At 47.3% G+C, this 27247-nt stretch overlaps 4 protein-coding genes across 4 annotated transcripts in view; 2 read left to right on the top strand and 2 right to left on the bottom strand.

Annotated features, from left to right (window-relative positions):
• Positions 1-9770, top strand: part of ETH_00007755 (transcription elongation factor FACT 140 kDa, putative) — a gene marked incomplete at both ends in the record, with an annotated part of 11190 nt that extends 1420 nt beyond the window's left edge. The window contains 19 exons of the mRNA XM_013374034.1: positions 394-616; positions 753-914; positions 1142-1318; positions 1628-1819; positions 2051-2268; positions 3030-3160; positions 3635-4038; positions 4451-4576; positions 5408-5711; positions 5883-6096; positions 6309-6429; positions 6542-6633; positions 6850-6987; positions 7536-7701; positions 7886-7948; positions 8145-8274; positions 8534-8613; positions 8821-9010; positions 9700-9770. Coding sequence (XP_013229488.1) covers positions 394-616; positions 753-914; positions 1142-1318; positions 1628-1819; positions 2051-2268; positions 3030-3160; positions 3635-4038; positions 4451-4576; positions 5408-5711; positions 5883-6096; positions 6309-6429; positions 6542-6633; positions 6850-6987; positions 7536-7701; positions 7886-7948; positions 8145-8274; positions 8534-8613; positions 8821-9010; positions 9700-9770 — 3202 coding nt within the window. The remainder of the gene's footprint in view (positions 1-393; positions 617-752; positions 915-1141; positions 1319-1627; positions 1820-2050; positions 2269-3029; positions 3161-3634; positions 4039-4450; positions 4577-5407; positions 5712-5882; positions 6097-6308; positions 6430-6541; positions 6634-6849; positions 6988-7535; positions 7702-7885; positions 7949-8144; positions 8275-8533; positions 8614-8820; positions 9011-9699) is intronic.
• A 4736-nt stretch (positions 9771-14506) lies between these two features.
• On the bottom strand, positions 14507-16994 carry ETH_00007750 (uncharacterized protein; the record flags this gene model as incomplete). Its single annotated transcript, XM_013374033.1, has 3 exons — positions 14507-14600; positions 14774-15512; positions 15923-16994. 3 exons carry the CDS (start codon positions 16992-16994, stop codon positions 14507-14509), a joined length of 1905 nt encoding a protein of 634 aa, XP_013229487.1.
• Positions 16995-19467: 2473 nt separating this feature from the next.
• On the bottom strand, positions 19468-23213 carry ETH_00007745 (apical membrane antigen-1; the record flags this gene model as incomplete). Its single annotated transcript, XM_013374032.1, has 8 exons — positions 19468-19535; positions 19793-19923; positions 20115-20208; positions 20406-20678; positions 21118-21348; positions 21557-21847; positions 22223-22501; positions 22970-23213. 8 exons carry the CDS (start codon positions 23211-23213, stop codon positions 19468-19470), a joined length of 1611 nt encoding a protein of 536 aa, XP_013229486.1.
• Positions 23214-26021: 2808 nt separating this feature from the next.
• ETH_00007740 (uncharacterized protein) overlaps positions 26022-27247 on the top strand; it is a gene marked incomplete at both ends in the record, with an annotated part of 2253 nt that continues 1027 nt past the window's right edge. Inside the window, one exon of the mRNA XM_013374031.1 lies at positions 26022-27066. Within this exon, the coding sequence (XP_013229485.1) occupies positions 26022-27066 (1045 nt within the window). The remainder of the gene's footprint in view (positions 27067-27247) is intronic.

The raw sequence follows: 27247 nt of genomic DNA, 5'->3' as shown, positions 1-27247 counted from the left end.
GCAGCGCCGCAGCCATCTGCTGCTGCCTCTTCGCATTTCCCTCCTGCGAGTCTTTCAAGAAAATCTGAAGACCCCCAATCGCCTCCAGCTGCCGCAGGTGTTCAGCTTTTTTCGCCGAAGTCAAAACCAGCCACTCTTTCGTCGTCCGAACAAAAATGAAGAGAGTTTCCAAAAACTGCAACCCCGTCAGCCACGACCTGTACAGCCACCCCACACGCCCTCAATAAACCCTCACGCCCGGCAGCTCCTCTGCACGAACAGCCGCCACCACCAGCAGCAGCAGCAGCAGCAGCTGCTGCTGCTGCTGCTGCTGCTGCTGGTTGTGGCGGCTGTTCGTGCAGAGGAGCTGCCGGGCGTGAGGGTTTATTGAGGGCGTGTGGGGTGTCTGTACAGGTCGTGGCTGACGGGTTTTCAGTTTTTGGAAACTCTCTTCATTTTTGTTCGGACGACGAAAGAGTGGCTGGTTTTGACTTCGGCGAAAAAAGCTGAACACCTGCGGCAGCTGGAGGCGATTGGGGGTCTTCAGATTTTCTTGAAAGACTCGCAGGAGGGAAATGCGAAGAGTCTGCAGCAGATGGCTGCGGCGCTGCGCCGCGCGGCGGGAGTGGACTCCGACGTGAGTGAGGCTTCAAAAGGGACTAACTTTGAGTTTTAGTGCATCTTCATGTTCATTTAAATGAAATGCTTCGCGGAAACCCGGGCGTTCCGCGGAGATCGGAGGCGCGGTTTCAGGTGTATGCGCACCTCTGCAGAGCGGCGTGCGCCTGGCGGTCTTTCTGGGAGGCTCAGTGCTGACAACTCCCGGAACTTTGGCTGCAGACGTAATTCCGTGGATTAAGTCTTTTGCAAACAAGGAAGAAAACATTGAAGTGCCGCTTTCCCCGCTTACGGCGACCCTGACGCCTTCGGAAATGGTGAGGCGCGCTGGGGTGTACGTACACCTGAAACCCGCGTTCAAGTTTTCCGCCCGTTCAGATCTCGGCAGGAAATGGACGAAAAAAGGCCTTACTGGGTCGGATTTTTTCGCGTTTTCAGCTGCACTTCTGAGTTTGGGAGTTTCCCTTTCACTTGTTGCGTTTTGCGCGTTCAACTCCGCGTCGAATTCCGTTTTGAACTTCCCGTTTCCGCACTTCCGACTCAGGCACTCGTCGCGGACGCCAGCCGCGTGTCAGTGGCCATGGTGAAGCACCAGCTGGTCTCTCGAGTTGAATTCGTTTTGGATAATGGCCAAAACGAGTCCCACAAGAGCATTTGCGACAGAGCCGAGCTGCTGCTGAAGGACCAGAAGCAGCTGCAGCGGCTCAAGGAGAAGTGCAACGTCAGCAGCAAACGCCTCCGCCTTTGCTGCTGCCAACAGTTGCTTACTGCTGCCCTTTTGCTGCTGCTCGCGCCACGAATTGCTCCCCTTATGCTGCTGCTCGTGCCACTAATTGGTGTCTTTTTGCTGCTGCGCATGCCATTAGTTGCTGTCCATCTGCTGCTGCTCGTTTCGCTGCTTGCTGCTTTTCTGCTGCTGTTCGCGCAACTATTCTCTGCTGCTGCTGCCGCCACAAATAGCTGCCGCTCTCCTGCTGCTCATTTCGCTGCGTGCTGCTGCTGCTGCTGCTGCGGTGGGGTGTACGTACAGCTGGACCCGAGCGAGGTGGAAGTGCTGTTTAAAAACGTGCAGAGTGGCCGTCACTTCGATTTAAGAGCTTCTGCGTTGCCTTCTGGAGAAGCTTTGTCTCAGTCTGAAGGCACAATTATTATTTCTTTGGGATGCAAATATAAAGACTTCTGCGCAGCGCTTTGCCGCACTTTCATTCTTAATGGCAAAAAGGTAAAGCTGCAGCAAAACTCTTCTCATGCTTCCGAACTCCACGCCCGCGACACAGCTGCAGCAGCAGCAGCAGCAGCACATGCACCAGCAGCAGCAACTGCAGCAGCAGCAGCAACTGCAGCAGTAGCAGCAACTGCAGCAGCAACTGCAGCAGCAACTGCAGCAGCAGCAATAGTTTTTGGTTGTGGTGAGTTTGGGCGTGGGCTGTTGGGGTTTGGGGTGTACGTACAGGAGCAGAAGGAGACTTACGAGTTGGCGCTGGAGCTGCAGCAGCATTTAATTGGAAGTTTAAAAGTTGGAGTTTCCTTTTCTGCAATTCACGAAAAAGCAGTTTCTTTCATTTCTTCGCGGAAACCTGAGCTGTCTAGACACCTCGCGAAGAACGTCGGACACACCATCGGCGCGCATTACCGAGACCCCCGTTTGGTCTTCAATCAAAAGAATGACAAGTTGGTTTTATTTTGTTTTCGTGTTTTAATTAATTCAAAGTATTCATTCAATTCGGTTATTTCTCCACTTCAATTCAAATTGATTGTTCGATTCAGTTTGGGGACAGCCGCAGCAATTCGCTTTTTCAATTTTCGCAAAATTCAGAATTCAAAATTTTCTTTTTCCGTCTTTTTCATGAGAAACAACTTTTGAACTTTTTCTTCTTTCTTTTCTTTTTCCCTTTCCTTTTCCTTTTTCTCTTTTCTTTTTTCTTTTTCTCCTTTTTTTTCTCTCTGTGGGTCCAGAGAAGGCAATTTGACTGGCAAATAGATTTCCCTTTGTTTTTCTTTTTTCTAATTTGAAATTGCATTTAAAGACTTTTCAATTTATTTATATCTTTTTCGATTTCCTTTTCCGCTTTCTCCAGCCTTAAATGGCAAAGGGGATTTCCCTGAAAAGTTAAATGAATTGAAATGAATTTTATTAATTGAAATGAATTTAATTAATTGAAATGAACTCAATTAATTCAAATTAAGTGAATGGGAAAACAAATTGAAAATCAAAACAAATTGAACATTAAAACAAATTGAACAGATTCACACTTATTACTTGAATGAATTTAATAAATTGAAATTAATTAAACGAATTGAAATTAACTCAACAAATTGAAATTAATGAAACCAATTGAAGTAGGTTTAATGAATTGAAATTAATGCAATTATTGAACTTAATTCAATTAATTGAAATTTAATAATTGAATTGAACTGCTGCATTTGCACAGAGTCTTCGTGGAGCCTGAAATGGCCTTTTTGGTCAGCGTGGCCTTCAGCGACTTAAAAACTGCCGAAGGAAAAGAATATGCAGTTTGGCTCGCAGACACTGTCTGGCTCCGTCCAGACGGCACCACTCAAGGTCTGCTGCTGCTGCTGCTGCTTCTGCTGCTGCTGCTGCTGCTGCTGCTGCTGCTGCTGCTGCTGCTGCTGCTGCTGCTGCTGCTGCTGCTGCTGCTGCTGCTGCTGCTGCTGCTGCTTCTGCTGATGCTGCTTCTGCTGATGCTGCTGCTGCTGCTGCTGCTGCTGCTTCTGCTGATGCTGCTGCTGGTGATGCTGCTGTTGGCGGTGTTGATGATGATGGTGGCGGTGCTGCTGATGGTAGTGTGGCTGCTGCTGCTGCAAATGTTGCTGCTGCTAGTGTTGCTGCTGCTAATGTTGCTGCTGCTAGTGGTGCTGCTGCAGATGGTGGTGGTGTTTTCGAGCTGCTTCCTATTCGGTTTGTTTTGCTGCTTCTTGGCGTGAAATTGAAGTTCAACTTTTTCGAAAGCTCCGGCCGCGGCCGGCTCACCGGCTGCTGCTGCCGCTGCTGCTGCTGCTGCTGCTGCTGCTGCAGTGCTGACGGAGGGCCTTTCTTCGCAGTTGGCGTACGTGAACTACGAGCTGGACGAGGGGGAAGAAGAAGCAGCAGAAAGTCCTTTGAAGGCGAAGAGCAGCAAAGAAGGGCGGCGGGAGAAGCGGGAAGAAGGGGAGTTGGTGGAGAAGAAGAAGTCGCGGGAAAAAGGAAAAGAAAAAGAAAAAGAAAAGGAAAAAAAGGAAAAAGAAAAGAACTCCGAGAAGCCCGAAAAGCCCTCCAGCGGCACCATCTCCGCCAGCGTCTTGAAAAACGCAGAAAGCCTCATTTTGAAAGATAGACTCCGGAGAAGAGATAATGGATCTGCTGCTCACATGGAAGCAGCAGAAGAGAGAGACAACAGGCAGCGCGAACTCCGCAAAAAGAAGCTTTCCGCGCTGCAGCAGGTCCGCAAGTTCAGGAGCTTCCGCAGCTTTTGCTGCGCCTCTTGAGAGGAAGCTTTCAAGTTCGAGGAGCCGCTGCTGCTGCGCCTTTTCCTGCTGCTGCTGCGCGTTTTCCCGCTGCTGCTGCGCCTTTTCCGCTGCTGCTGCGCGTTTCCCCGCTGCTGCTGCGCGTTTCCCCGCTGCTGCTGCGCCTTTTCCGCTGCTGCTGCGCGTTTCCCCGCTGCTGCTGCGCTTTTTCCGCTGCTGCTACGCTTCTGCTGCCGCTGCTGCTGCTGTGCCAGCCGCGCGGGGCGCCGGCGGCTGGAAGTTTGGAATGTTTGGATTTGATTGGAGTTTAAGTTGGGTCTGAGTTGAAATTAAATGAAAATGATGCACTAAAAGGGCTTAGCAGCAGACGCGGGGGTGCTGCGCGCAGCGCTTCGCACGCGAAGAGGCGGAAGACGGCGGCGACGAGCAGCAGCAAAAACGCCAAAAGAAAATGCAAGACTTACGGGCCTTCAGCTCTCCTGAGGAGTTCCCCAAAGACCTCCGGCCCAGCAAAGTGAGCTCTGCAGCAGCAGATCGCAGCAGATCGCAGCAGATCGCAGCAGATTCGGCTGCGGAGTTGCTGCTGCAGGGTCACTCGCTGCGGCGGCGGCGGAGGCTGCTGCTGCCGTTTTCGCGGTTTGGCTCTGGAATTCAAATAATAATAGTGATAATTAAGAATTAATATTATTATTATTGATAATGATGGTAATTAGGGATGATTCGTGCGGATGGGGGGTTCAAGTTCTTGCATTTGCAAGTGGGAACTTTCGAATGCGCGCTTTCCGCATGGAGGCGGCTGCCCCCTTCGGGTGTATGTCCAGTTGGTGCAAATCTGCAGAGTATTTTTAATTTCTTTTTTTTCTTTTTCTTGTCATTTTAATGTTTTATTAAAGACTTGCGGGAGGCCTAGCACAGCTTGCTGCTGCAGACAGTCTGAATTGGGCACGGGACAACTGGGGGAGGAGTTGACTGCATGCTTATTTGTATTCCTTTTTCTCTTATTTTTGCTTTTAATTTCTTTTTTTAAATCCTTCGTGTTTCCTTTGTCCCAACTCCGCCTCACAAAGCCAACTGCCGCTCCTACTGGGGCTCGCAAAATTTCGCGACCGTAATGCCAGGCAGCAGCAACAGCAGCTTTCGGTGCCGCTGCTGTTGCTGCAGTCGGCGGCATTTGCTGCTGCTGTCGCTTTCTGGACCTGTGGCTGCTGCTGCTTTGTGCATGTTGCTGCTGTGGTGCCTCTTTGCTTCGCGGGTTTGCTGCTGCTGCTGCTGCGTGGAGCTGCTGGGGCAGGCCGTCGGCGCACGTGTTGCGCGTGGAGCGCTGCGGTGTCTGTACACTGCGCAGCTGTACGTGGACATGAAGTCGGAGTGCCTCTTCGTGCCGTTTCCCGGCCACCACTTGCCATTTCATTTGTCGACGGTGAAGAACGTGACCTGCAGCGAGTCGGAGGCGAACTTGGGGGCTGCGCGCGCAGCAGCAGGCAGCAAGCCGAGTCGCTTTTCGATTTTGCGAATTAATTTCCAAGTCCCAGGGTCTCAAACTCTGACGCAAAAGGGAGAAGAAAACCCTTTGCCGGACATTGCGGGCAAAAACCAACTCTTCGTCAAAGAGCTCATGTTCAAGAGCGAAGACAGCCGCCACCTCCAAAGTCGGCAGACACCAAGTCCAGCTTCCTGCTGCTGCTGCTGCTGCTGCGGAGGGGAACTGCAGACTTTTGTTGCTTCCTTGCGAATTGTATTTCTTCGTTTGGTTTCTTTTCGAGTTTTTGAACTTGTTTGACTTTTGCAGTTTGCCACTTGCTGGTTTCCGGCTGCTGCAGATATATACAGGACCATCAAGGAGCAGCTGAAGCGAGTGAAGCAGAAAGCTGCAGAAGACCTGCAGTACCCGGGAGAGCTGGCAGCTCAAGAAAAGTTAGTTTTGAACAGATCTGGAAGAAGAATTCTTTTGAAAGATCTGATGATCAGGCCAAACATCTCAACGGGAATGCGGAAGCTGATCGGCGCGCTGGAGGCGCACACCAACGGCTTGAGGCAAGCTGCAGTGTCACTGTGTTTGGGGTGTCACTGTCGTTTTTTGTCGGATCTTCTGAACAATATCGTTCAATAACAGCAATAATAACAATAATACTAACAATAATAATGATATTGACAGTTATTTTTGGCCTTCTTGAGCAGTTTAAGGGGAGATCGGGCAGCTGCTGCTGGTCTTCAAACTTGAACTTCGCCGTTTTCTCCATTCTCAGGTTCACCGTGAACACCCGCGGCCAAATGGATGTTGTCGATATCACTTATTCAAATATCAAACATGCAATTCTGCAGCCTTGCGAGCGCGAGTTGATTGTGTTGGTTCATTTCCACTTGAAGGTGAGGCTTTTGAGTTCAGAAGGCGTTTTTGTCGAGTTCTGCACCCATGTTTGTATACGTCTCTTCGCATTTTATTCTTTTTTGTTTCTTTTTTCGTAATTCGTGCTTTTAGGCCCCTATTCTGGTGGGAAAGAAGAGAACTCAAGACGTTCAGTTCTACACGGAGGCGGGCACGCAAACAGACGACTTGGACAACCGGAGGAAGTGAGTTGGCGATCCAGTTCGAGTTTCTTTTGCATTTGAATTCTTCTAAACGCGAAATATATTTATTTTTAATTTTAATTTCATATTTCAAATTCTTTTCTGCATCCGATGATCCATTTGGTGGGCGCGCGCCCGAGATTTGCAACGCGCTTCCACTTGGTTGCTTTCGAAGTTGAAATGTTCATGTTTGCAACTTTGCAACTTTCCTTCTTTCAGCCGGTCTTACCATGACCCAGATGAGACTTTGGACGAAATGCGAGAGAGGGAAATGAAGAAGAAATTAAATGGCGAGTTCAAAAGATTTGTTCAGCAAGTCGAAGAAGTCTCGAAAGTTGAATTCGACTTGCCTTACAGGTGATCTGCAGAACTGAAAGACCACCCCCCGCCCCACTCCCCACTCTGTTCAAATTATTCAAATCATTTATTAATTTTAAATTATTAAAAACTTAAAATAAATATCTTTTATATTTGTGTTCTTCCGTCGCTCACTTGTGTTGAAATTCGATTTCTTGTTTTGCCGCTCCCCAGAAGAGGCACAGTGTAGCCTTTTGGTCCATTTCACATTTATTTATTTGCGCAAATTACACTATTTATAACAACAATATTAAAAGTAGTAATAATAATGATAATTGTTGTTATTATTATTCTTAATTTTCGCAATGAGAAGTTACAGAAGTTCTGTCCTCAGTGTCGCCAGCAGTGTCTTCCGCCTCGAGCGGACTTGACCTGCTGCTCCCCTGCCCCACGACCTTGAGGGGGAATATTTGAATGAGTAAAAAGTGTTTTATAAAAGCGTAAAAGTAATCAAATAAAAGCGAAAGACCCGCGTGAGTGGTCCAGTGGTCCAGTGGTGCAGCAGCAGCTGCGAAGCAGTGGTCCACTGGTCCAGCGGCGCTGCGCAGGGAGCTGCGCTTCTCGGGAGTGCCGCTGAAGTCCAACGTGGAAATTCTCCCAACTGCAAACTGTCTGGTCCATTTGGTGGAGTGGCCGCCCTTCGTGTTGCCTCTGGAAGACATAGAAATAGTATCTTTCGAGCGGGTGGCGCACGGCCTGCGCAACTTCGACATGGTTTTCGTTTTCCAGGCAAGTTGCTGCTGCTGCTGCTTGCTTTGCAGGCTTTTGCTGCTGCCCGGGGCCGCGTCTCTTTGCTTCTTTTGATTGCCCCGAGTTTCGCGAAAACAGCGCAGAAAAAGCTGCTGCTGGTCTGCTGCTGCTGTTGCGCTGCTGCTGCTGCGGCTCGTTCTGCCTTCAGGATTATAACAAGCCGGTGAAACGCATCGACTTGATCCCAATTGAATATCTCGACAATTTAAAGGTCAGAAAAAATAAAAATGAAATAATTCAAAGGGGGTTTTCTGAAATGTGTTTTGCTGCTGCGCTTTTTCGCTGTTTTCCCTTGCAAGCAGCATCTTTGTATCTGTTTTTTCTCGCATTTTGACCAACTTGCATTTAAGTTGTGTCCAATGAGTGTTAATTTGTTCTATTTTATTTTATTTTTATTTTTAATTCAGAGATGGCTCAACGAACTCGAAATCGTCTGGTATGAAGGAAAACAAAACTTGAACTGGGCGGCCATTCTGAAAGAAATTCGCGACGACCCTCGCGGTTTCGTAGAAGACGGTGGATTCGACATGTTCCTGGGTGAGAAAGTTTTCGAAATAGAATTAAAATAAAATGTATTTACATTTTTAATTATATTTGCAATTATAACAATTGAATAGGAGTTCAAAGGACAGCCTGGGCTCTTTCCGCAACTTGAAATGAATTTGAACTTGAATGGCTGGCGCATGCACAACTATTTGTTTTCCTTGCGGGTTTTCGTTCCCCGAAGACAGAAATAAATAATTGTTTGTTCTTTTGAGTTATTTGTTTTATTTATTTCGACTTTGCGGCTTTTCAGGCGACGTAAACGGCAGCGAAGAAGAGGGAGAGGAAAGCGAAGACGACGACGACGAGGAATACGCGGAGCAGTCTTCGAGTGTACGTACACCCGAGTTGTTTGCACTTGAACTCGCGAGTTTCCACTTTTCTGAATTCTTTTATTTTGCAGCTTTTTTTAGTTCTTCTGGGGCCGATTTTTCTCTTTTTTCTTGCAGTTTTCTGGAAATTTGGGATTTAATAACTTGCTGGATCTTTTTAGTTCCTTTTTACCGAATTTTTTCGCAAATTTGTTCTTTCGAAACGCAGGACGACGACAAGGAGTTCAACGCCGAGGGCTCGGACTCGGGCGAAAGCAGCGGCGGCGGCAGCGACAGCGACTTTTCTTCAGATGATTCTTCTTTAGCTGACGAAAGCGACGACGAAGAAGCAGCAGCAACAGACGAAGACGAAGAAGAAGGACTCAGCTGGGACGAACTCGAAGAAAGAGCCAAAAAAGGTACTTCGGGACTTCTGGCTTTGCCCCAGCCCGCAGCGCTGCTGCTGCTGCTGCTGCTGTTATTTCTGCCAGTTTCCTCCTTCTTGTTCATCTTGTTATTGTTATTGTCACTTGCGCCATTGTTGCTGTTTTTGTTCCTGCCGTTCTAAGTTTAGTTCTTTTCATTGTGTTATTTTTTTTTGTTCTTGGTTTTGTTGCTGCTTCTTTTGTAGCAGTTGCAGCCAGCATTCGCAGATTTGTCCAGTGGGGTTGTTGCTGTGTCTGTTTCTGCTGCTGCTGTGCCTGCTGCTGCTGCTGCTGCTGCTGTGTCTTGCTGCTGCTGAGTTGGTGACGGGCAGCGCAGTCTGCGGCGAGGTCTTTGTGTCCGTGTTGATTTAGTCATATTTACTTTTTTGTTACTGTTTATTATTATTATTAGTATGCCTATTATTTGTTTTTTTTTTATTTGCAGCTTTTTATTATTTTTAAATTGAGTTACAAACAGCAGCAGCTCTGGAGTGCTGTGACCATCTCTTTTATTAATTTCACTCCTGTTTCTTTTCATCTTTTTGTTTTTTATTTTTTGTTTTTATTTTGTTTTGTATGCCTCGTGGGCTTTCATTAGTCCGCTTTCTCCACCTGCTCTTTTCTTCTTTTCATTTCATCTTTGAAGTTCCCTTTTGCTGCTGCTGCTGCTGCTGCTGCTGCAGAGGACAGGAAGCGCCGCGCCGACGAGGACTCGGAAGGGGAGGAGACGCGGACAAGAAAAAAGCGGAAGTGAAAAGTTGAAATAATTTATTTAAAATAAATTTCAAAAAGTCTTAAATCAAAAGAGATAATTTTTATATCTCTCAGGTCTTGTCCACAATGCCAGGAGGAGCAAAAGGTGAAGTATCGGAAGTAAACGGAAAAGAGGGAACAAATCGGAAATGAAAAGAAAATTAAAGAGAAAACTAGAGTTAAAAAAGAGGATTAAAAAAGGAAAAGAGAACTAAAAATGGAAAGTAAATTTAAAAAGAAAAGGGAAATTGAGAAGGAAAAGGAAATCAAAAAGAAAAGAAAAAGGAAAAGGAAATTAAAAATGAAGAAGAAACAAAAAGGACTTTTCGACAATTGCACTTTTCACAATGCAGAAGTTGCACAAGTTCGTTCATGAGGGAAATGCATTTCTTTTCATTGTTTGCAATTGAGATCTTCTAAGGTTCAAATTAACCAATAATAAATGAAATTCAAATTAATTCAATAATTAACAACTCCTTATAAATATATTTAGCTGCTTTTACTGCGCTTTGCATTTGCATGCAAATCAAGTTGCGAAGCATCTGCAGGACCTGGGGTGTACGTACACCTGAACTCTTCGACTGCTTCCGCAGCTTTTCGCGGAGCTGCTGTTCACTTTCTTTTCTGTTTGTTTGATTTGCAATTTAAATGAATTTAAATGAATTTAAATGAATTTAAATGAATTAAATCAAACTCTAGTTCGCAATTCGATTTGTTTTGTTTTTCTTTTCCCCTTTTGTTGCTCTTCTGTTCGAAGTTCGTCCCGAAAGCGACAAAGAGGAAAACTCCATTCCGATTAATTCTTATTCGTTTTTTGCAATTCACTTTATTTCTTTATTCCAATTTGTTCATTTCCAATTCAATTTATTTATTGCAATTTGTTTACTTCCAGTTCTATTATTTTATTCTAATTAGTTTAGTTCCAATTCAACTCATTCCTATATTCTAATTTATTTATTTCCAATTCAATTTACTTCTTTTGTATTTACTAGTTTAGTTCCAATTCAATTTATTTCTTTATTTTAATTTATTTATTTCCAATTCAACGTATTCCTTTATTCTAATTTATTTATTTCCAATTCAATTTTCTTTTGTTTTATTAGTTTAGTTCCATTTTAATTTATTCCTTTATTCTAATTTATCTATTCCCAGTTCAATTTATTTCTTTATTCTAATTTATTTATTTCCACTTCAATTTATTCCTTCATTCCAATTTATTTGTTTCCAATTCAATTTATTTATTTATTCTAATTTATTTATTTCCAATTCAATTTGCCACTTGTTCGAATTAGCTCCAAATTATTTCTTTTTAAATTCGAATTCGTTTCTTTGCAACACAATTAAATCCCTTTGCAATTCAAGTTGCTTGCTTCCTAATTCTCTCCTTTGCAGCAGCAGCAGCAGCAGCAGCAGCAAATGGGGAGCAGCAAGGAATTGTTGAGAAACTTTATCGGAGTTTCAAAAAGAATCGGAAGGGAAGAAAAAGATTTGAAATGAACCAAAAAAGCAAACAGAGCAAAAACGGAGGCCGCTAGGGTTTAGGCCGCGAGGGTTTAGGCCGCGAGGGTTTAGGGTTTAGGGTTTAGGGTTTAGCGCGGAAGTTCATAACTGCAATTTTGATGAAGTTGTAGGCGAGGGGCAGCAGCCAGAGTAGGCAGACGCTGTGGGGCCTTTGTTGCAGCGCCGCTGCTGCTGCTGCTGCTGCGCCGGTGCTGCTGCTGCTGCTGCTGCTTCCGCGGGAGAGCAGCAGCAGCAGCAGCAGCGGGGGCGGGAGGGTCGCGAGGTAAGCAGCAGCAACGCGGCGGCCCCGCAGCTGCAGCAGCAAAAGGCCCTCGAGGGCAGAAGCAAATGGAACAAAGAGAAGAGGAAAAGCAGCAAAAGTGCCGCTCAATAAAACCAAAGTTCCCAACTCTCCCTCGCTGCCCCGCAGCCGCCAAGACACTGCAGCAGCAGCAGCAGCAGCAGCAGCAGCAGCACAAAGCGCACATTGATTTCGTTTGCTTGGAATTTTTTCCTCTAGAGTTTAATTAATAGGTTGTGCCTTTTTAATGAACAAGTAATTATTATTTTGAAACTTCTTTTCTAGTTTTTTTTCTATTTTTTATTAAAAAGAAGGAAACATTTATATTCATTTGCAAAGTATATTTTTATTTTCTGGAATGTTCATTTAATATTGTTAGTTAAAAAGAAACAAATCCATTTAATTTGTTTTGCTGCGGGGCCCCACAGCAACTTAGTTGGAAACTAAATATTTGAATATAATTAAGTTATTTTAATTAATTTATTTTAATCAATTTATTTTAAGTAACTTATTTTAATTAATTTAATTTTACTGTATTTAGTTTAACAAATTAATTTTTTTTAATGCGGAAATCAATTTGATAATTTGCTTCAGCCAATTGATTGTCCTTGGGTTGAAATTAATTATTTAAAATCGTAATTTAGTAATTACAATTAAATAATTACAATTAAATAATTACAATTAAATAATTACAATTAAATAATTACAATTAAATAATTACAATTAAATAATTACAATTAAATAATTACAATTAAAGAATTACAATTAAATAATTACATTAAATGATTACAAGTAAATAATTGGAATTAAATAATTATAATTAAATAACTACAACCAAACAATTAGAATTAAATAACTAGAAATAATTACAGTTAGATAATTGTCACTAAGCAATTACAATTGAATGGCTTTAGTTAAATTACACTTAAATAAATCCATTCAAATGATTATAATTATATAATTACATTCAAATAATTAAATTAAATAATTACAATTAAATAATTTGATTTAAAGAATTACAATTAAACTTATTTCGATAACTACAACTAAACAATACAGAGAATTGCAATTAATGAATTACACACAAATAACTGCACTTAGAGAATATATAATTAAATAATTAGAAGTAAATAATTAAATTTAGAACTACAACTAATTAAATGCAAATAAATGTCTGCAATTCGATAATTGCATTAAAATAATTACAATTAATTAAATTACAATTAAATAACTGCAATTAAATAATTAAAACTCAAAGAGTTCAATTATTGATCACAATTAAATAATTACAATTAAATAATTACAATCAAATAAATACAATTAAATTAATATAATTAAATAATAATAACTGAATAAATATACTCAAATAATTATAATTAAATAATTCCAATCGAATAATAACAATTAAATGGATGGAAATAATTGCAATTAAAAACTGCACTTGGTTTTGAATAATTAATTAAATGAATAAAATTACACAAGTGAAAAACTGAAATCAAGTAATCCAAATTAAATAATTAAAACTGAATAATTGAAATTATATAATTAAAATTTAATGATTGAAATTAAATAATTAAAATTAAAGAATTGAAATTAAATAGTTGTAGTTGGTGACATTTAGAGAATTAATTTGAATTATTTAATTGCAGCAAAATTTGGCATTTAATTATTTCTAATTTGCGGATTGAAAACTTGAGTTAGAATTAATTAAATAATTATATTAATTAAATTTGATTTATATTAAATAATCAAATGAATTAAATAAATAAACTAATCAAATTAATTAAATTAATTGATTCAGATATGAAATAAATACTCAAATCAACCAAATAGTTAAATCAACATTGAACGACTCAATTAATTGAATTATATAATTAAATCAATTAAATACTGAACTGAACAATTCAATTGCAGTCGAATTAATTAAATAATTAGATTAAATAATTAAACCAATTTCAATAACTACATCAATTAATCAACTAAATTAGCAAACTAAACGAATTGAGTAATTACAATAATATGATTAAATGAGTGAAAACAATTAAATAATTAATTCATTCAATTAAATAATTAAATTGATTAATTTAATAAATTGAATTAAATTAAATTAAATTTTGAATTTCGGAATTTACAAAAAGCGGAGACGGCGAGTTGCGCAGCTGTCGATACAGCTGCGGCTGCAGCGGCGACGGAGAGGATTTTTCGAGTTTGTTTTTGTCGGATTTGAATTATTTTTGCGTCATTTTGGATGATTTTTGAAGGACTTGAAGGGAGAATAGTGTTTAGTTCCTCATTTTCTTTTTTTTCTTCTCTTTTTTCCTCCAACTTCTCCGAAAAATGCTTCGAAAACGACGCGTTTACAACTTGCGCAAGGGTGTCTGCGGGCATCCCCACCACGGTGTACACCCCGGACACCAGCTGCACAAAGCAAACCAAAGTCTCAACTTCAAATCAAAACATTTTAATTCATTTCTGCTGCTCTTGAGGGCTTTTTCGCCGCCGTTTGGCCCAAATTAAAACCACATTGGATTTTTAATTCATCGGAAATCACAAGAAGTACAGATTCAGCTTTTTTAACTCCAAAATGCCGCATTTTCGCTCTTTCACGCGAAAATTTGGAAACGAACTTTTAAATGCAGCATTTCCCCTTTTAGTAAACCCTCATCGACACACTTTCCCGGCAAACTTAATGCAAAAAATAAAATGATAAAAGCGTTTTAATCTTTCAAAAGAAACGCGGCATTCATGCGCACTCGTGAAGTGTACATACACCTGAAGTGTACATACACCGTAAACGGACTGCGGGAAAATCGTGCTTTTCGGTAGAGAGGGAAAGCGGGGGGAAACGAAGAAGTAAAAGGGAATAAATGGATTTGTTTATTTTAATCTTTGTTTTTAATAAGTGCGAGAATCATTTAATTGATTTAATTCTTCATTTATTTCGCCTTTCCACTTCTTGCCTGGTGCGCCGCCATTCCCTTGGGGCCCCAGAGGGAAGCTGCCTTCGTCATGGAGGAATACAGCACCAGTCTGGCGGCAAACGAACAGAAACACGGAAATAAAAATGGAAATAAACAAATAAATGATAAATAACTTTAAAAAACAAACAAATGCATGCAAAAATGCGTCGAAATTGCGAAAATTCAACAAGCAGCAAACCCACCTGCGCGCGCGCTCAGGTGTACGTACACCCCAAAACTCACCTCACGCAGCACTGCGTCATCACCGGCAGCATAAAAGGACCAAAAGCAGCAATTTCTTTCAACGTTGGAGGCCTATAAAGGGACAGAGTTGCTTGGATTTGCTGCAGCAGCAGCCCTTTCTGCTGCTGCTGCTGCTGCTGCAGCTGCTGCTGTTGCTGCTGCGCGAGGGGAGGGGTGCTGCTGCGCTCGCGGCGCGCAGCAGCAGCAGCAGCAAGCAGCCCCAGCCGCAGCAGCAGCAGCAGCGCCACTGCAACTTGAACAGCAACTACAGTGCCAGCAGCAGCTCTGACGAAAGCGCGCGTTGCTGCTTCCTGCTGCTGCTGCGCCTCTGCTGCTGACGCCGCTGCTGCCGCAGCAGCAGCTGCTGCTGCGGCTCTGGAAGCAAACAGAAACAACGCAGGAGCTGCTGCTGCTGCTGCTGCTACTGTAAGCAGCTGCGGCCACAAATCCCCAAGTGCAACAAAAGCTCCTTTTAATGCCAAACTGATAATACAAAATGGCAGCGAAAAGCACCGCAGCTGCACGAACTCAGCAGCAAGCGACAGCGTCTGCTGCTGCTGCTGCTGCTGCTCTGCTGCTGCTGCTGCTGCGGCGGCGGCAACTGCCGACAACGGGTCTGCTGCTGCTGCTGGCGCTGCTGCTGCTGCTGCTGCTGCTGCGCCCTTTATGCTCAAAAAGAAAGACAAGATGCAGCTGCTGCCCGCGTAGAGCAAAAACGCCAAAGCCACCCCCACGCAGCCTAAAAAATAAATAAATAAAATATACAAATAAACAAATAATTAATTGATTATTTAATTATATAAATTAATTAATTAAAATAACGAAATGAAAGACATTTGCTCCATTAAAACGGGCACTCGAGCGAAAGTAAATCATGTTGAGAAGCAGCCGCAGCAGCAACGGCAGCAGCAGCAGCAGAAATGGCAGCAGCAGCAGCAACAGGGGCACCCTCATGAGCCCAACGTTGTGCTGCTGCTGCTGCTACATCTGCTACTGCTGCTGCTCCTGCAGCACCTGCTGCTGTTGCTGTTGCTGCTGCTGCTGACACCTGTCGCAGCAAACGGCTTATCTACCTGTTCAATAAAATCCCCCCAATGCCAAACACCCTAAACCCTAAACCCTAAACCCTAAACCCTAAAGCCTGCTTACTGGCTAGCCAGACGCCCACTGCTGCAACGCGGAAAGCTGCTGTTTCCTTTTGTTCGCTGCTGCTGCTGCTGCTGCTGCTGCTGCTGCTGCTGTTTGCTGCCTCGCGAGTTTGCTGCTTCGAGCCATCGTCCTCCGCTGCTGCTGCTGCTGCTGCTGCTGCTTTGTGTCTGCTGCAGAGCGAGCCCAGAGAAACCCCAAAAGCTGCCAGCAGCAAACACAAACCATCAGCCATTTGTCCTGCTGCTCCCACTGCAACAACAGCAAGAGGGCCAGCTCTTGCTGCTGCTGCTGCAGCAAGCAGCGACAGCAGCGGCTCCTGGCCCCACGTCAGCAGCACAGACACAATTAGAAACAACACATAAGACGCAGAGTCCAAGTCAGAACCCTTGCTGCTGCTGCTGCTGCTGCTGCTGCTGCTGCTGCTGGGGGTGTTGGCGGCCGTTGGGGCGGCTATTGCGACGCTGTCACTGGTAGGTCTATTCTTCCTGCTGCCGCAGCTGCTGCTGCTGCTGCTGTTGCTGCTGCTGCAGCTGCTGCTGCTGCAGCTGCTGCTGCTAAGGTGGGGAGTCACCGGTATAACAGTCTCGTGGCAGCTGCTGCTGTCATCAGCAGCAGGCAGCTGCGGTGTATGTACACCTGCTGATATCAAACTAACGCACACAGAGTCTTCCTCTGCTGCTGCTGCTTTTGCTGCTTCGTCGCTTGCGGGAATCTCTGCTGCTGCTGCTGCTGCAGCAGCAGCAGCAACTACGTTTTGGTTCGTGCTGCTGTCGTCTGTCGACAGGCTCCGTCTGGGCGTGTCTGCGAACTCAGGTGTATGTACACCTGAATGCTGCTGTGCTGCATCTGCTGCTGCTTCAACCTCGCTGCCTGCATGTGCAGCGAACAGCTGCTGCTGCTGCTGCTGCTGCCCCACACCTTCTGCCGTCAAAGGGCTCACGTCTCGCTCTCCTTCGAGAAGCAGGGGGGGCCCCCCGGGGGCCCCCGCTGCTGCTGCTGCTGCTGCTGCTGCTGCCTTGGGGCGTCGGTGGGCACCGGGGCGCCGCGGCTTGGCCGCTGCGCCGGGGGGCATCTTGGCAGCAGTCTGAGTTTTGGGAAGTTTGAAATAAATGAAATGAAAATAAATAAAAGAAAGTGGAGGAAAAGGCGCGGGGTTGAGGTGTACAGACACCGCAGCGCCACGCAGGCCGAGGCTCGCAGGCGCAGTCGGGGATGGCGAGCAGCAGCAGCTTCGAGGAGCTTTCCGGTTAGCGCAAATGAAGTTCTAGGCGGCCGCTGAGGCTCAAAATGGGTTTAAAAAGAAACTAATGAGAAACGGAGCAGCTGGGCAGTCTTTATTTCGCCGAAAAAGACGCACAAACGCCGGAAAGCCAGCGGGAGGCCCCCGGCAGCTGCGCTGCTCTCGCGGCCATTTAAACGCGTGTCTTGGGTCCTTTTTCCCCGTTGTTTCCTTTATTTCATCCCAACTTCCTTAATAAATTACAATTCCAGTTAATTTGAGCCCTTAGCGGGCGCTAAAGGCGCTTTTCTGGCCCCTCGCCTCGGGGTGTACATACACCCGCAGACAACAGATACGCCGGATACGCCCGGGGCCTCAGCGAGGGCCCCGCAGCAAACGAGGGGCTAAAAAGCGCTTTTTTGCGCCTTTTTATTCGCCAATTTGGCGGGAAAGTTTTATTAATTATCTTTTATTTAATAATTATCTCAAATTTTATCCATTTAGCCATTTTTAAGCCGATTTGGGAGGCCCCCCCCCCTGCGGCGAGGCGCCGCTCGTCGAGTCGGCTTGTGCACTGCCTTTCATCTGTTCTCCCTTCTATTTCGTTTTTATTTACTTTACTATTTTATTATTTTATTTATTTTTTTTATTATTTTATTATTTTATTTATTTAAAACTCTTCAACTTCCACTTCGTCACCTCAGCTGTCCATACCCCCCACAGGCTTTCCTTCTCCCCCCACTGTGGGCTTTGCTGCAGCAGCCCCTCACTAGCTGACAGCTAGCTAGCTAGCTAGCTAGCTATATGGCTAGCCAGCTAGCTAGCTAGCTAACTGGCTAGCTAGCTGGCTAGCTAGCTAGCTAGCTGTCGTTGCCCGCCAGCAGCAAAGAGGAGCTCCACTGGGGGAACAGACGAGGCGGCGCTGCTGCTGCTGCTGCTGCTGCTGCTCCTGTTGCTGCTGCTGGCAAGATAAAATTCATCTACACTAAGAAAATGGTATTTCAAAATCAGTCCCAACAACAGCAGCTGCTGCTGCTTCTCCTGCAGCAGCTGCAACAACAGCAGCAGCTGCTGTTGCAGCTGCTGCAGCGTTGCTGCAGCAGCAGCTGCTCCAGTCGTTGCTGCTGCCGCTAGCACAGCAGTAACCATGCCGCCGGCACAGCAGCAGGAGCAGCAGCTCTTGCAGCAGCGCAGCAGCAGCAGCAGCCGCTGCTGCTGCTGCTGCTGCTGCTGCTGCACACCGCCAGCAGCTAGCAGTCTAGACAAAAACTGCACTTTTGTCTCTCCTGGAATTTCCCTCGAGGCTTTTGATTGGCGCACAAGAGCACTAATCTATTTCATTATTTCTTTTTAATTCTTGTATTTATTTATTTATGTATTTTATTTTATTTATTTTTATTTGGCGTTGCCATGCAAGAAAGCCCAGCTTCGCTGCGCAGCAGACGCCCTACGCAGCCGCTGCTGCTGCTGCAGTGCAGCAGCAGCAGCAGCAGCAACTGCTGCAGCAGAAGCAGCAGCAGCTGCTGCTGCTGCTGCAGCAGCAAGTAGTGAGATGGAACTACTAGTGCTTTGAAAAGTCTAGAAATGAATGTAAAATAAGATTCTATTTTCAACAAGTCCCCAGTTCATGTCTTCGCGCCCACACCTTCAGCATTGCCTATATATACTTACATATAAATAAATATATATAAAATATATATATAATAATATATGATATATATATTATATATAATATGTTTATAAGATATATACAATTGTATATTATATATATGTACAATATATTATATATATTATATATATATATATATAGCATATATATATATATACTTTATATATATATATGTTATAAAGGCATATATACGTATATGCATATATGTGTATATAAATATGTCTTCGTTGTACATATTTATATACAAATATAAGCCATAAACGCATATAAATATATATACAAATAAATAAGTAAAAATAAATAAATAAAAATAAATATAAATAAATATATTTATATTCATCTATTTATTTTTATTTTATTTATTTATATTTGTTTGCAAATGTGGGCGAAGTGAAAAGGCGAAAACTTCGCCTTTTGAATAAAAAAGGAAAATGGAGAGTTAATTTGAAGAAAAGAACTTTTGAATGAAACTAATTCGAATTGAATTCAGTTAAATTCAATTTCCCTTTTGCTGCTGCTGCTGCTTTTTGCTGCTGCTGCTGCTCTTTGCTGCTGCTGCTGCTCTTTGCTGCTCTTTTGCCGCTGCAGCTGCACCTGCAGCTGCAGCAGCAGCAGCAGTAGCTGCTGCTGCTGCTGTTGTTGTTGCTGCTGCTGCTACTAGTATTCCTGGTCCAGCAGCACTTGGGTGTTTTCATCGGCGTGAGGCTCATCAGCTTCTGCTTCTTCTGCAGCAGCAAAACCGCAAAAGTCCGCAAATTCATTTCAATTAATTCATGCAGTTAGAAGTCCATTTTATCCTATTTCATCTAATTAAATTCAACCAAAATACCATTACTGCTGCTGCTGCTGCTGCACTGCTACCGCTGCTGCCGCTGCAGCTGCTGCTGCAGCTGCTTCAGCTCCAGCGGACCCAGACGACTCTGCTCTGCTGCTGCTGCTGTTGCTGCTGCTGCTGTTGCTGCTGCTGCTGCTGCTGGCTCACCCCAAAAGGACGGCTCGGCCTGTTGCACCAAATCGGACTGTCTCTTTTTGCCGCGGCCTGTTGCTGCTTCGTCTTGAACAAAATCTGTTCGCTGCGGAGAAGATTCTTTCGGAAGAGCTTTTTGCCGCTGCCTGTCAGCAGCAGCAGCAGCAGCAGCAGCAGCAGCAGGTCAGCTGGCAATTTGGATTGTTCAAATAGGTGAAGGTATGGCATTTATTCAGTTAAAACGAGTTGAGGGGGGTTAAAATGAATTAAAATGAATTTAAAATGAATTAAACTGATTTAAAATGATGTCTTAAAAATGCTGCAGCAGCAAACGGACTTGTAAATGAAGAAAGCCCCTCCCGTCAGCAGCAGCAGCAGCAGACCCCCCGCGACGGCCAGCCCAATGAAGACACCGCCCCCTTTAGACTCGCCTGCAACACAGCAGCAGCAGCAGCAGCAGCAGCAGCAGGAGCAGCAGCAGGAGCAGGAGCAGGAGCAGCGGATGTGTACGAGGTGGTGGAGCGCCGACGCGCAGCAAAGCCGCGAAAACAGCAGCAGCAAAGACGAAAAGGCCCCAGCAGCAGCCGCAGCCGCAGCAGCAGCAGCAGCAGCAGCAGCAGCAGCTGACACTTGCTGCCGTCTTCGGGGACGCAGTCCGTCTGCTGCTCGACGAGGCGGCCGCCCCTGCACTCCGTGAGGATCGCCTTGCAGGAGCTGGGATCGCACGATCCCAGGGAGGCGGGAAATGTGGGGTCGCAGTGGGGAAGTTCTTCTTCTTCCAAAGACCCCACAGAAGTAAATGCTGCTGCTCCTTGCCTTGGCAGCAAACAAGTGGGCACTTCGCCCGACAGGACGCACTCGCCCGAGGGGTAGTAGCTCGCGAAGTTCACCCCCACGCCCCCTGCGGCGAAACCCTAAACCCTAAACCCTAAACCCTAAACCCTAAACCCTAAACCCTAAACCCTAAACCCTAAACCCTAAGCGCTCCGTCCCAGGCCCAGGCTGCGGCGCTGGCCCGAGATGCCGGGCAACAGTAGACGGCCCGCTTGCACTTCTTGCTTCGGCAGTTGCGAGCAAAACCTGCATTCTCTAGGGGCTAGGGTTTGGGGTTTAGCGGCTAGGGTTTAGGGTTTGGGGTTTAGGGTTTAGGGTTGACCGGAAGACCTGCTTAAGGCGGGCCGGATTGAACACCTTGCTGCTGCTGCTTTCCCCGAAGTGCGCTGCTCCGCAGCCCCCAACACCCGCCAGCGTCTACCGCCCGCGGTTTAGGGTTTAGGGTTTAGGGTTTAGGGTTTAGGGTTTAGGGTTTAGGGTTTAGGGTTTAGGGTTTAGGGTTTCACCGGATTTGGGCTGGCTGGGGGTGATGGAAGGGAAGTAGTAGCCGGGACTTGTTGCTGCTTCGTCTTGAGATGTGGGCTGGTCGGAAGCAGCAAAAGGATTATTAAAAGCCAAAGCCCAGCAGTCTTCTTTTGCTGCTGCTGCTGCAGTCTGCGCGCCCAGCCGCAGCCGCTGCTCCTCGCAGCGGCCCCCCTCCCACACCCCGAACACCGCGTCCTTCACCGCCTTGTTCGCTGCAGCGCAGCAGCAGCAGCAGCAGCAGCAGCAGCAGCAGGGGTTGAAATGAGAAGCAAGACAGAACCACGACAAGAGGGAACAGCAGCGTGACTGCGCCTCTCCCGCAGCAACTACGCGGCCTCCGGCGCTGCCGCCGCCGCCGCCGCCGCCGCCGCTGCTGCTGCTGCTGCTGCTGCTGCTGCTGCTGCTGCTGCTGCTGCTCACGGCACTTGGTCTCCCAGTCGTCGGGGCGCTCGCCCACGTAGGCGGAGCCGTAGACCAGGTGCGGGCGGAGGGAAACACTCTTTAAGGGTTTGAAGCAGAAGTGGGAAAGGCCCGGAGGACTTCCCCGAGTTGAACAGTATCTTTCCCCCATGAGCCGCTGCAGCGGGACCAGCAGCAAATAGCACAAGTCCTTTTTGCTGTCGAACACGAAGGGGTATCTGTAGCTGCTGCCCGCCGCCGTCGTCAGGTAGCTCATCTCCGCGCACTTCCCCAGGCCCGTCCGCGCCTTCACTGCAGCAGCAGCAGCAGCAGCAGCAGCAGCAGCAGCAGCAGCGGGGGGGTGGGGCGGTCGTCGAGGCAGCAGCAGCGGAGGCGGCAGAAGCGGAAGCAGCAGCAGAAGCAGCGGCAATGGCAAGCAGGAGCAGCAGGGGTTCGAGCAGCAGGAGCAGGGGTGCCAGATTTAGCAGCAGCAGCAGCAGCAGCAGCAGCAGGGGAGTTCAGGACGCTGGAAACTGAACGGCGGAATTCGGAGCAATTCCGCATGCAACTTGTATGCAAAGAGTGCGTGCAAGTTGCATGCAAAGAGGGTCGGAAGCGAAGCAAAAAGTGGAGGGCATTAAATGCGGGTTTCCACTTTTGAGTTGCATGCAGTTGGGGTGTACGTACACTGCGGGTAGCTGTTGAGCTGCGCCACAGACATCGGCGAAAAGGGCTTTTTGTCTTTCATCAAAAAGTTGTTGTTGAAGCCTCCGGGGAGGGGCTTTGCTGCTGCTGCTGCTTCTTCCGTCGGGACATTTTCGAGAAAGTCGTTTTTGTACAAGTCCGAATCCAGGGGCTGATAAAACTCGATGTTTTTGCCAAAGACGGGACAGCGGCCCCCAGGCTCTCTGTACATCTTTCCCTTCACCTCTTTGTCGTTCCCCAGGTCCACGTACACCCCGCTCCCTGCAGCAGCAGCAGCAGCAGCAGCAGCAGCAGCAGCAGCAGCGGCAGCAGCAGCAGCAGCAGCAGCAGCAGCAGCAGCAGCAGCAGCAGCAGCAGCAGCAGCAGCAGCAGCAGCAGCAGCAGCAGCAGCAGCAGCAGCAGCAGCAGCAGCAGCAGCAGCAGCAGCAGCAGCAGCAGCAGCAGCAGCAGCAGCAGCAGCAGCAGCAGCAGCAGCAGCAGCAGCAGCAAGTCAGCAGCAGCAGCAGCAGCAGCATCAGCAGCAGCAGCAGCAGCAGCAGCAGCAGCAGCAGCAGCAGCAGCAGGTTCGGGGTCGAGTTTCGGATTCGAAGAGGGAAGTGGATCGACTCGGAATGAGCTGAGGGTGCTCTGCTGGTCTCAACGAACTGATGGTGGGACGAGAGCGAGGTGACACACTGCTGCTGCTGCTGCTGCTGCTGCTGCTGTTGCTGCTGGGTACGGGGCTCTCACCGTGGACTTTGGGAATGTTGAATCTGGCCATGAACTCGGCATAGGGCGGCTGCATGAAGGGATTGGAGTCTGTGGATGCATCCGAAGAAGCAGCAAGAACTGCAGCAGCATGCGAAGTTGAGGCGTGGCTGTGCTGCTGCTGCTGCTGCTGCCTGTGCTGCAGCTTGTGCTGCACCCCTGCTGCCGGCCCTGCGCAGCTGAGGGCCGCAGCAAGAAGGCCCAGAGCTGGGGAAAGCCGCCGCATGGTGCTGGGGGGTCTTTTCAAGTTTTGGGATTTCTTTTTTTCAAATTTTGAGTAAAATCAAACTCGAATGGAATATCAAGAGACCGCAACTGCTGCAGAAGGGCCACGCCAGCTGCTGCTGCTGCAGTGCCGCCGGGTGTCTGTCGAGACACCTGAAAATGCTGCTGCGAAACGAGCTGCAGGTGACGGAAGCAGCAGAAGCAGCAGCAGCAGCAGATCCGCGCCTTCCGGGCTCCACAGGCAGCAGCAAATGAGCAGCAGAGGCAGCAGAAGAACAAATAAAAGTCGGAAATTAGAAATTAATTCGCTTTCGACGCGGAAAAAGATCTGCACAAAGGGGAAAGCAAGGCGAGGAACCCGCGCGCAGACCCGACCGGGGCGAGACGCTCTCCGGCTTTTGCCAGAGTTGAAGAAGAAATGAAACAGAAAAGAGAAAAACCGGGAAGAAATGGAAAGTTTTTAAGTTTCTAGAAAGAAAATCGCAAAAAGGTCTTGTGGAAAGCTACGGAAGGCTGCCGCTGGCGGACGGGCTGCACGGCCCGATGAGGTGGCTGTACACCCCAGGTGTCGCGCGCGGGAACTTCGCGAAAAACCCGAAATTAAGACAATTAAAACATTTAAATGAGTGCTTTTTGCAAAATTAACCATTAAAATGCAAAAGATCCGCTAAAATTCCACTCCGGAGACCGTTTATTGCTCGGATCGCGCTGGCGGCGGCTCGCGGCGGACACTGCTGCAATCGACGGGCGATCTTCTCCAGTGTCTGCGCGTTTTTCGCTTTTTAATTAAAATTCGCTTTTTAAATAAGTTTATTTTAATAAATAAATGCCATTTTCCCCTTTGATTCCCCTTTTTGTCGCCGCGCTGCAGACACCCCCCCAGACAGACCGCGCCGCCAGCCTGCTGCTGCGCTGCTGCCTGCAGCAGCAGCTCGAAGAGCCTCTGCGAAGCAGAAAGCGACTTCAGATCTTTTCGTTTCTTCTTTTAATTCTTTTGCCCACGTTGCTGCTGCAGCAGCAAGCTGCAGCACGCCGGCAGCAGCAGCAGAAAGCAGCGCCGCAGCAACCTGCACGGCGGCGGGGTGTACGTACACCGCAGCGCCTAGGCCCCCCCAACTGCCAGACACCGTGCAGACTCAAAAGAGTTATTTTGGCATTTAATTTGAAGCAGCAAAAGGGAAACTGCTGCTAAAGAAACAAACAAAAGACACAGCACGAAGCTGCAGCTCTTCCTGCTGCATGGGGCTGCAAGAAGAGAGCAAATGGTGCTTCTGGGAGCAATTTAAAAAGTGGAAAGTGCGTTTTAAATGGAAATGCAGATTCAAGCGTGTTCGAGAGCTCGCCTGAGGTGTCTAGACACCCGAACTAGCAGTAGCAAACCGCGATGCTTTCCCGATTCCATCAAAAGTGAACAGGAAGCGAAAATAAATGCTTTCTGCACACAAGTTTATTTAAATGCATATTTTTAAAGTTGGAAATTAATTTAAATGAATTAATTCCGCCAAGTGCAGAAGGCAGCTGCGGCTGCTGCGCTGCTGCTGCTGGCCCACAGTTGTGTACGGGAGGGCAGTTGCGCGCGTTGGAGCTCGATGGAAGTAATAAATGGTTTAATAGACTCAGTAAAGGATTTATAAATTAAAAATATTGATTTTAATTCAATTTAAATGATGCAGTTGCAGAGATCGCGCGGACTTGTGCAGAATCTGCTGCAGTCTTTTGCTGCTTTCCACTGGGCTGTACGTACACCGCGGTAGCGCCAGCTTCGCTTTCGCGAAAACGGAAATTTTTGCGCCATATTTAAATTTTTGAACTATTTAAAATGTCCAATTTTGCATTTTAATTGTAAAGTTTGTTTTTAAAGCGAGGATCGGCGGGCTGCGGCGGCGAATCGATGCTGCTGCTGCGGCTGGTGGTCTTGGGCTCCTGCTCGCGGCGGGCTTCTGCTGCGCGCCTTTGGCTGTCTTGGAAGCTCCTTTTTCGCCAAATTCGACACAAAAACGATTTCATTTCATTTTATTTCACTTATTTCTCCAAATAAAGGCGAGAAATGCAAGTTTCCCCAGCCGCCACCCCCGCTAGCTGCCCAGGGGAGCAGCAGAGGCGCCTGAGGGGCCCCGGCCGGGATTTTCTTCTGTTTGCGGGGCATTTTTCCCCAAATTGATTTAGTATTTCTTTTCCTGTTCAAATTATATTATTCCTTTCTAATTGAGTCTTCTTTTCCCCTCCAGAGCCCGCCGTTTCCGCAAACGCGCAGTTTTCAACTCGGGCGAGATGGCTGCGGCGTGTTCCCCTGATTCCAAGTGTACGTACACCGCAAACGGCGCCACTTCGCCTACCCCCAGGACTTGAAGCATCACTTTTATTTCAATGAAGAACTTTGTCTTCGACTTGGGCTGCAGGGTGCGAGCCTTTGGCGAAAGATCTTGCAAATTCTGCGCAGAGCCTGCTGCACTTGAACTCAGGCTCCTTTTGCTTCGTTGCTGCAGCAGCAGCAGCAGCAACAGCAGCTGCAGCAGCAGCAGCAGCCTCTCGGAACAGCTGCCTTTACCTCCAGTCTAGCCAGCTTCTGGGGCCGCTTCTTTTTGCTGCTTCTCAGCAGCAGCAGGCAGCACTGTATCCTGCTGCTGCCTGCTGCCGTTTGCTGCTGCTGCCTCTTGCTGCTGCTTCCTCCCTCGAGCCTTTCCCCTCCCAACTTTCCACAGCAGCCTTCCCCGCTCCCTGCAGCAGCAGCAGCAGCAGCAGCAGCTGCTGCTGCTGCTGCTGCTGCTGCTGCTGGTTGTTGGCTTTTTGCATTTCTTTTTCCTCGAAAATGTCCGGCAGCACGGGGCCCCTCGCTGTACATACACCCGAGCCGGAGGAGGAAGCAGCTTTTGTCGACATTGAAGATCCAGAAGCTCGAGAGCCTTCATCTTTTTCTTTTTCCTCTTTTGCGAACTCCAAGCAGCAAAGCGAGCTGCAGCACGGCTTCCGGGCAGCAGCAGCAGCGCCGCCGCTTCAGCAGACCCACGCAGCAGCCTTCTGCAGCAGCAGCAGCAGCAGCAGCAGCGAGACCCGCGGCGACCCGTGCCTACGCAAGCCGCTGCATGCAAGTCCCGCGGCCCTGCATTTCCCGCATGGAAATCAGCAGCAGCAGCAGCAGCAGCAGCAGCAGCAAAAGCAGCAGCAGCAGCAGCAACAACAGCAGCAGCAAGGGGTCCAAGGCAGTCTGTTTCCGCCGGTGAGGGTGTCAGCAGCACACCCTCTGTTTGCTGCTTATCCTTCGCCCGGCTCCGCGAGTTTGCAGCGGCAGCAGCAGCGGCAGCAGCAGCAACGGGAGCAGCAGCAGCAACGGGAGCAGCGGCAGCAACGGGAGCAGCGGCAGCAACGGGAGCAGCGGCAGCAACGGGAGCAGCGGCAACGACAGCAGCAGCAGCAGCAGTGGCAGCAGCAGCAGCAGTGGCAGCAGCAGCAACAGGAGCAGCAGCAGCAGCAACAGCAGTGGCAGCAGCAGCAGCAGCAGTGGCAGCAGCAGCAGCAGCAGCGGTTTTCTGCTGGCTCTTTCCATAGGGATGTATATACACCACAAACACCAGCAGCAGCAGCAGCTGCTGCTGCTGCTGCGGTGTATGCGCAGACAGCCCAAACTGCACCTTGCTGCGGCACATCTCAGTCTTCTCACTTCTTTGCTTTTGACGCTCCAAAGCCACCCGCATCAGCAGCAGCAGCAGCAGCAACAACAGCAGCAGCAGCAGCAGCAAACAGCTCTCATCCCGGGTGCGAGCAGGAGTGGCAGTGGCAAAGTGCTGCTGCTGCGAAGCAAATCCGGTTTAGTGAAATAAAAGAAATGAAAGAAATAAACAGAACAAATGAAATAAGTAAAACGAATAAAATAAATAATAAAATAAATGAAATAAATAAAATAAATGAAGTAAATAAATTCAACTGCAGTTTCAGCGACTGGCCGGCCGCAACTTCAGGTGTGCGTACACCTGGGCTCGCGGCCTTTCCTCAGAGCACCCCAAGCAGCACCGCGACTGCAGCAGCAGCAGCAGCAGC

The sequence above is a fragment of the Eimeria tenella genome, genomic scaffold (assembly GCF_000499545.2).
Source record: "Eimeria tenella Houghton genomic scaffold, Eth_scaff19, whole genome shotgun sequence".
Taxonomy (NCBI): Eukaryota; Apicomplexa; class Conoidasida; order Eucoccidiorida; family Eimeriidae; genus Eimeria; species Eimeria tenella.
Note: the sequence above shows the minus strand (reverse complement) of the source record. Positions and strands in the feature narration are given on the sequence as shown.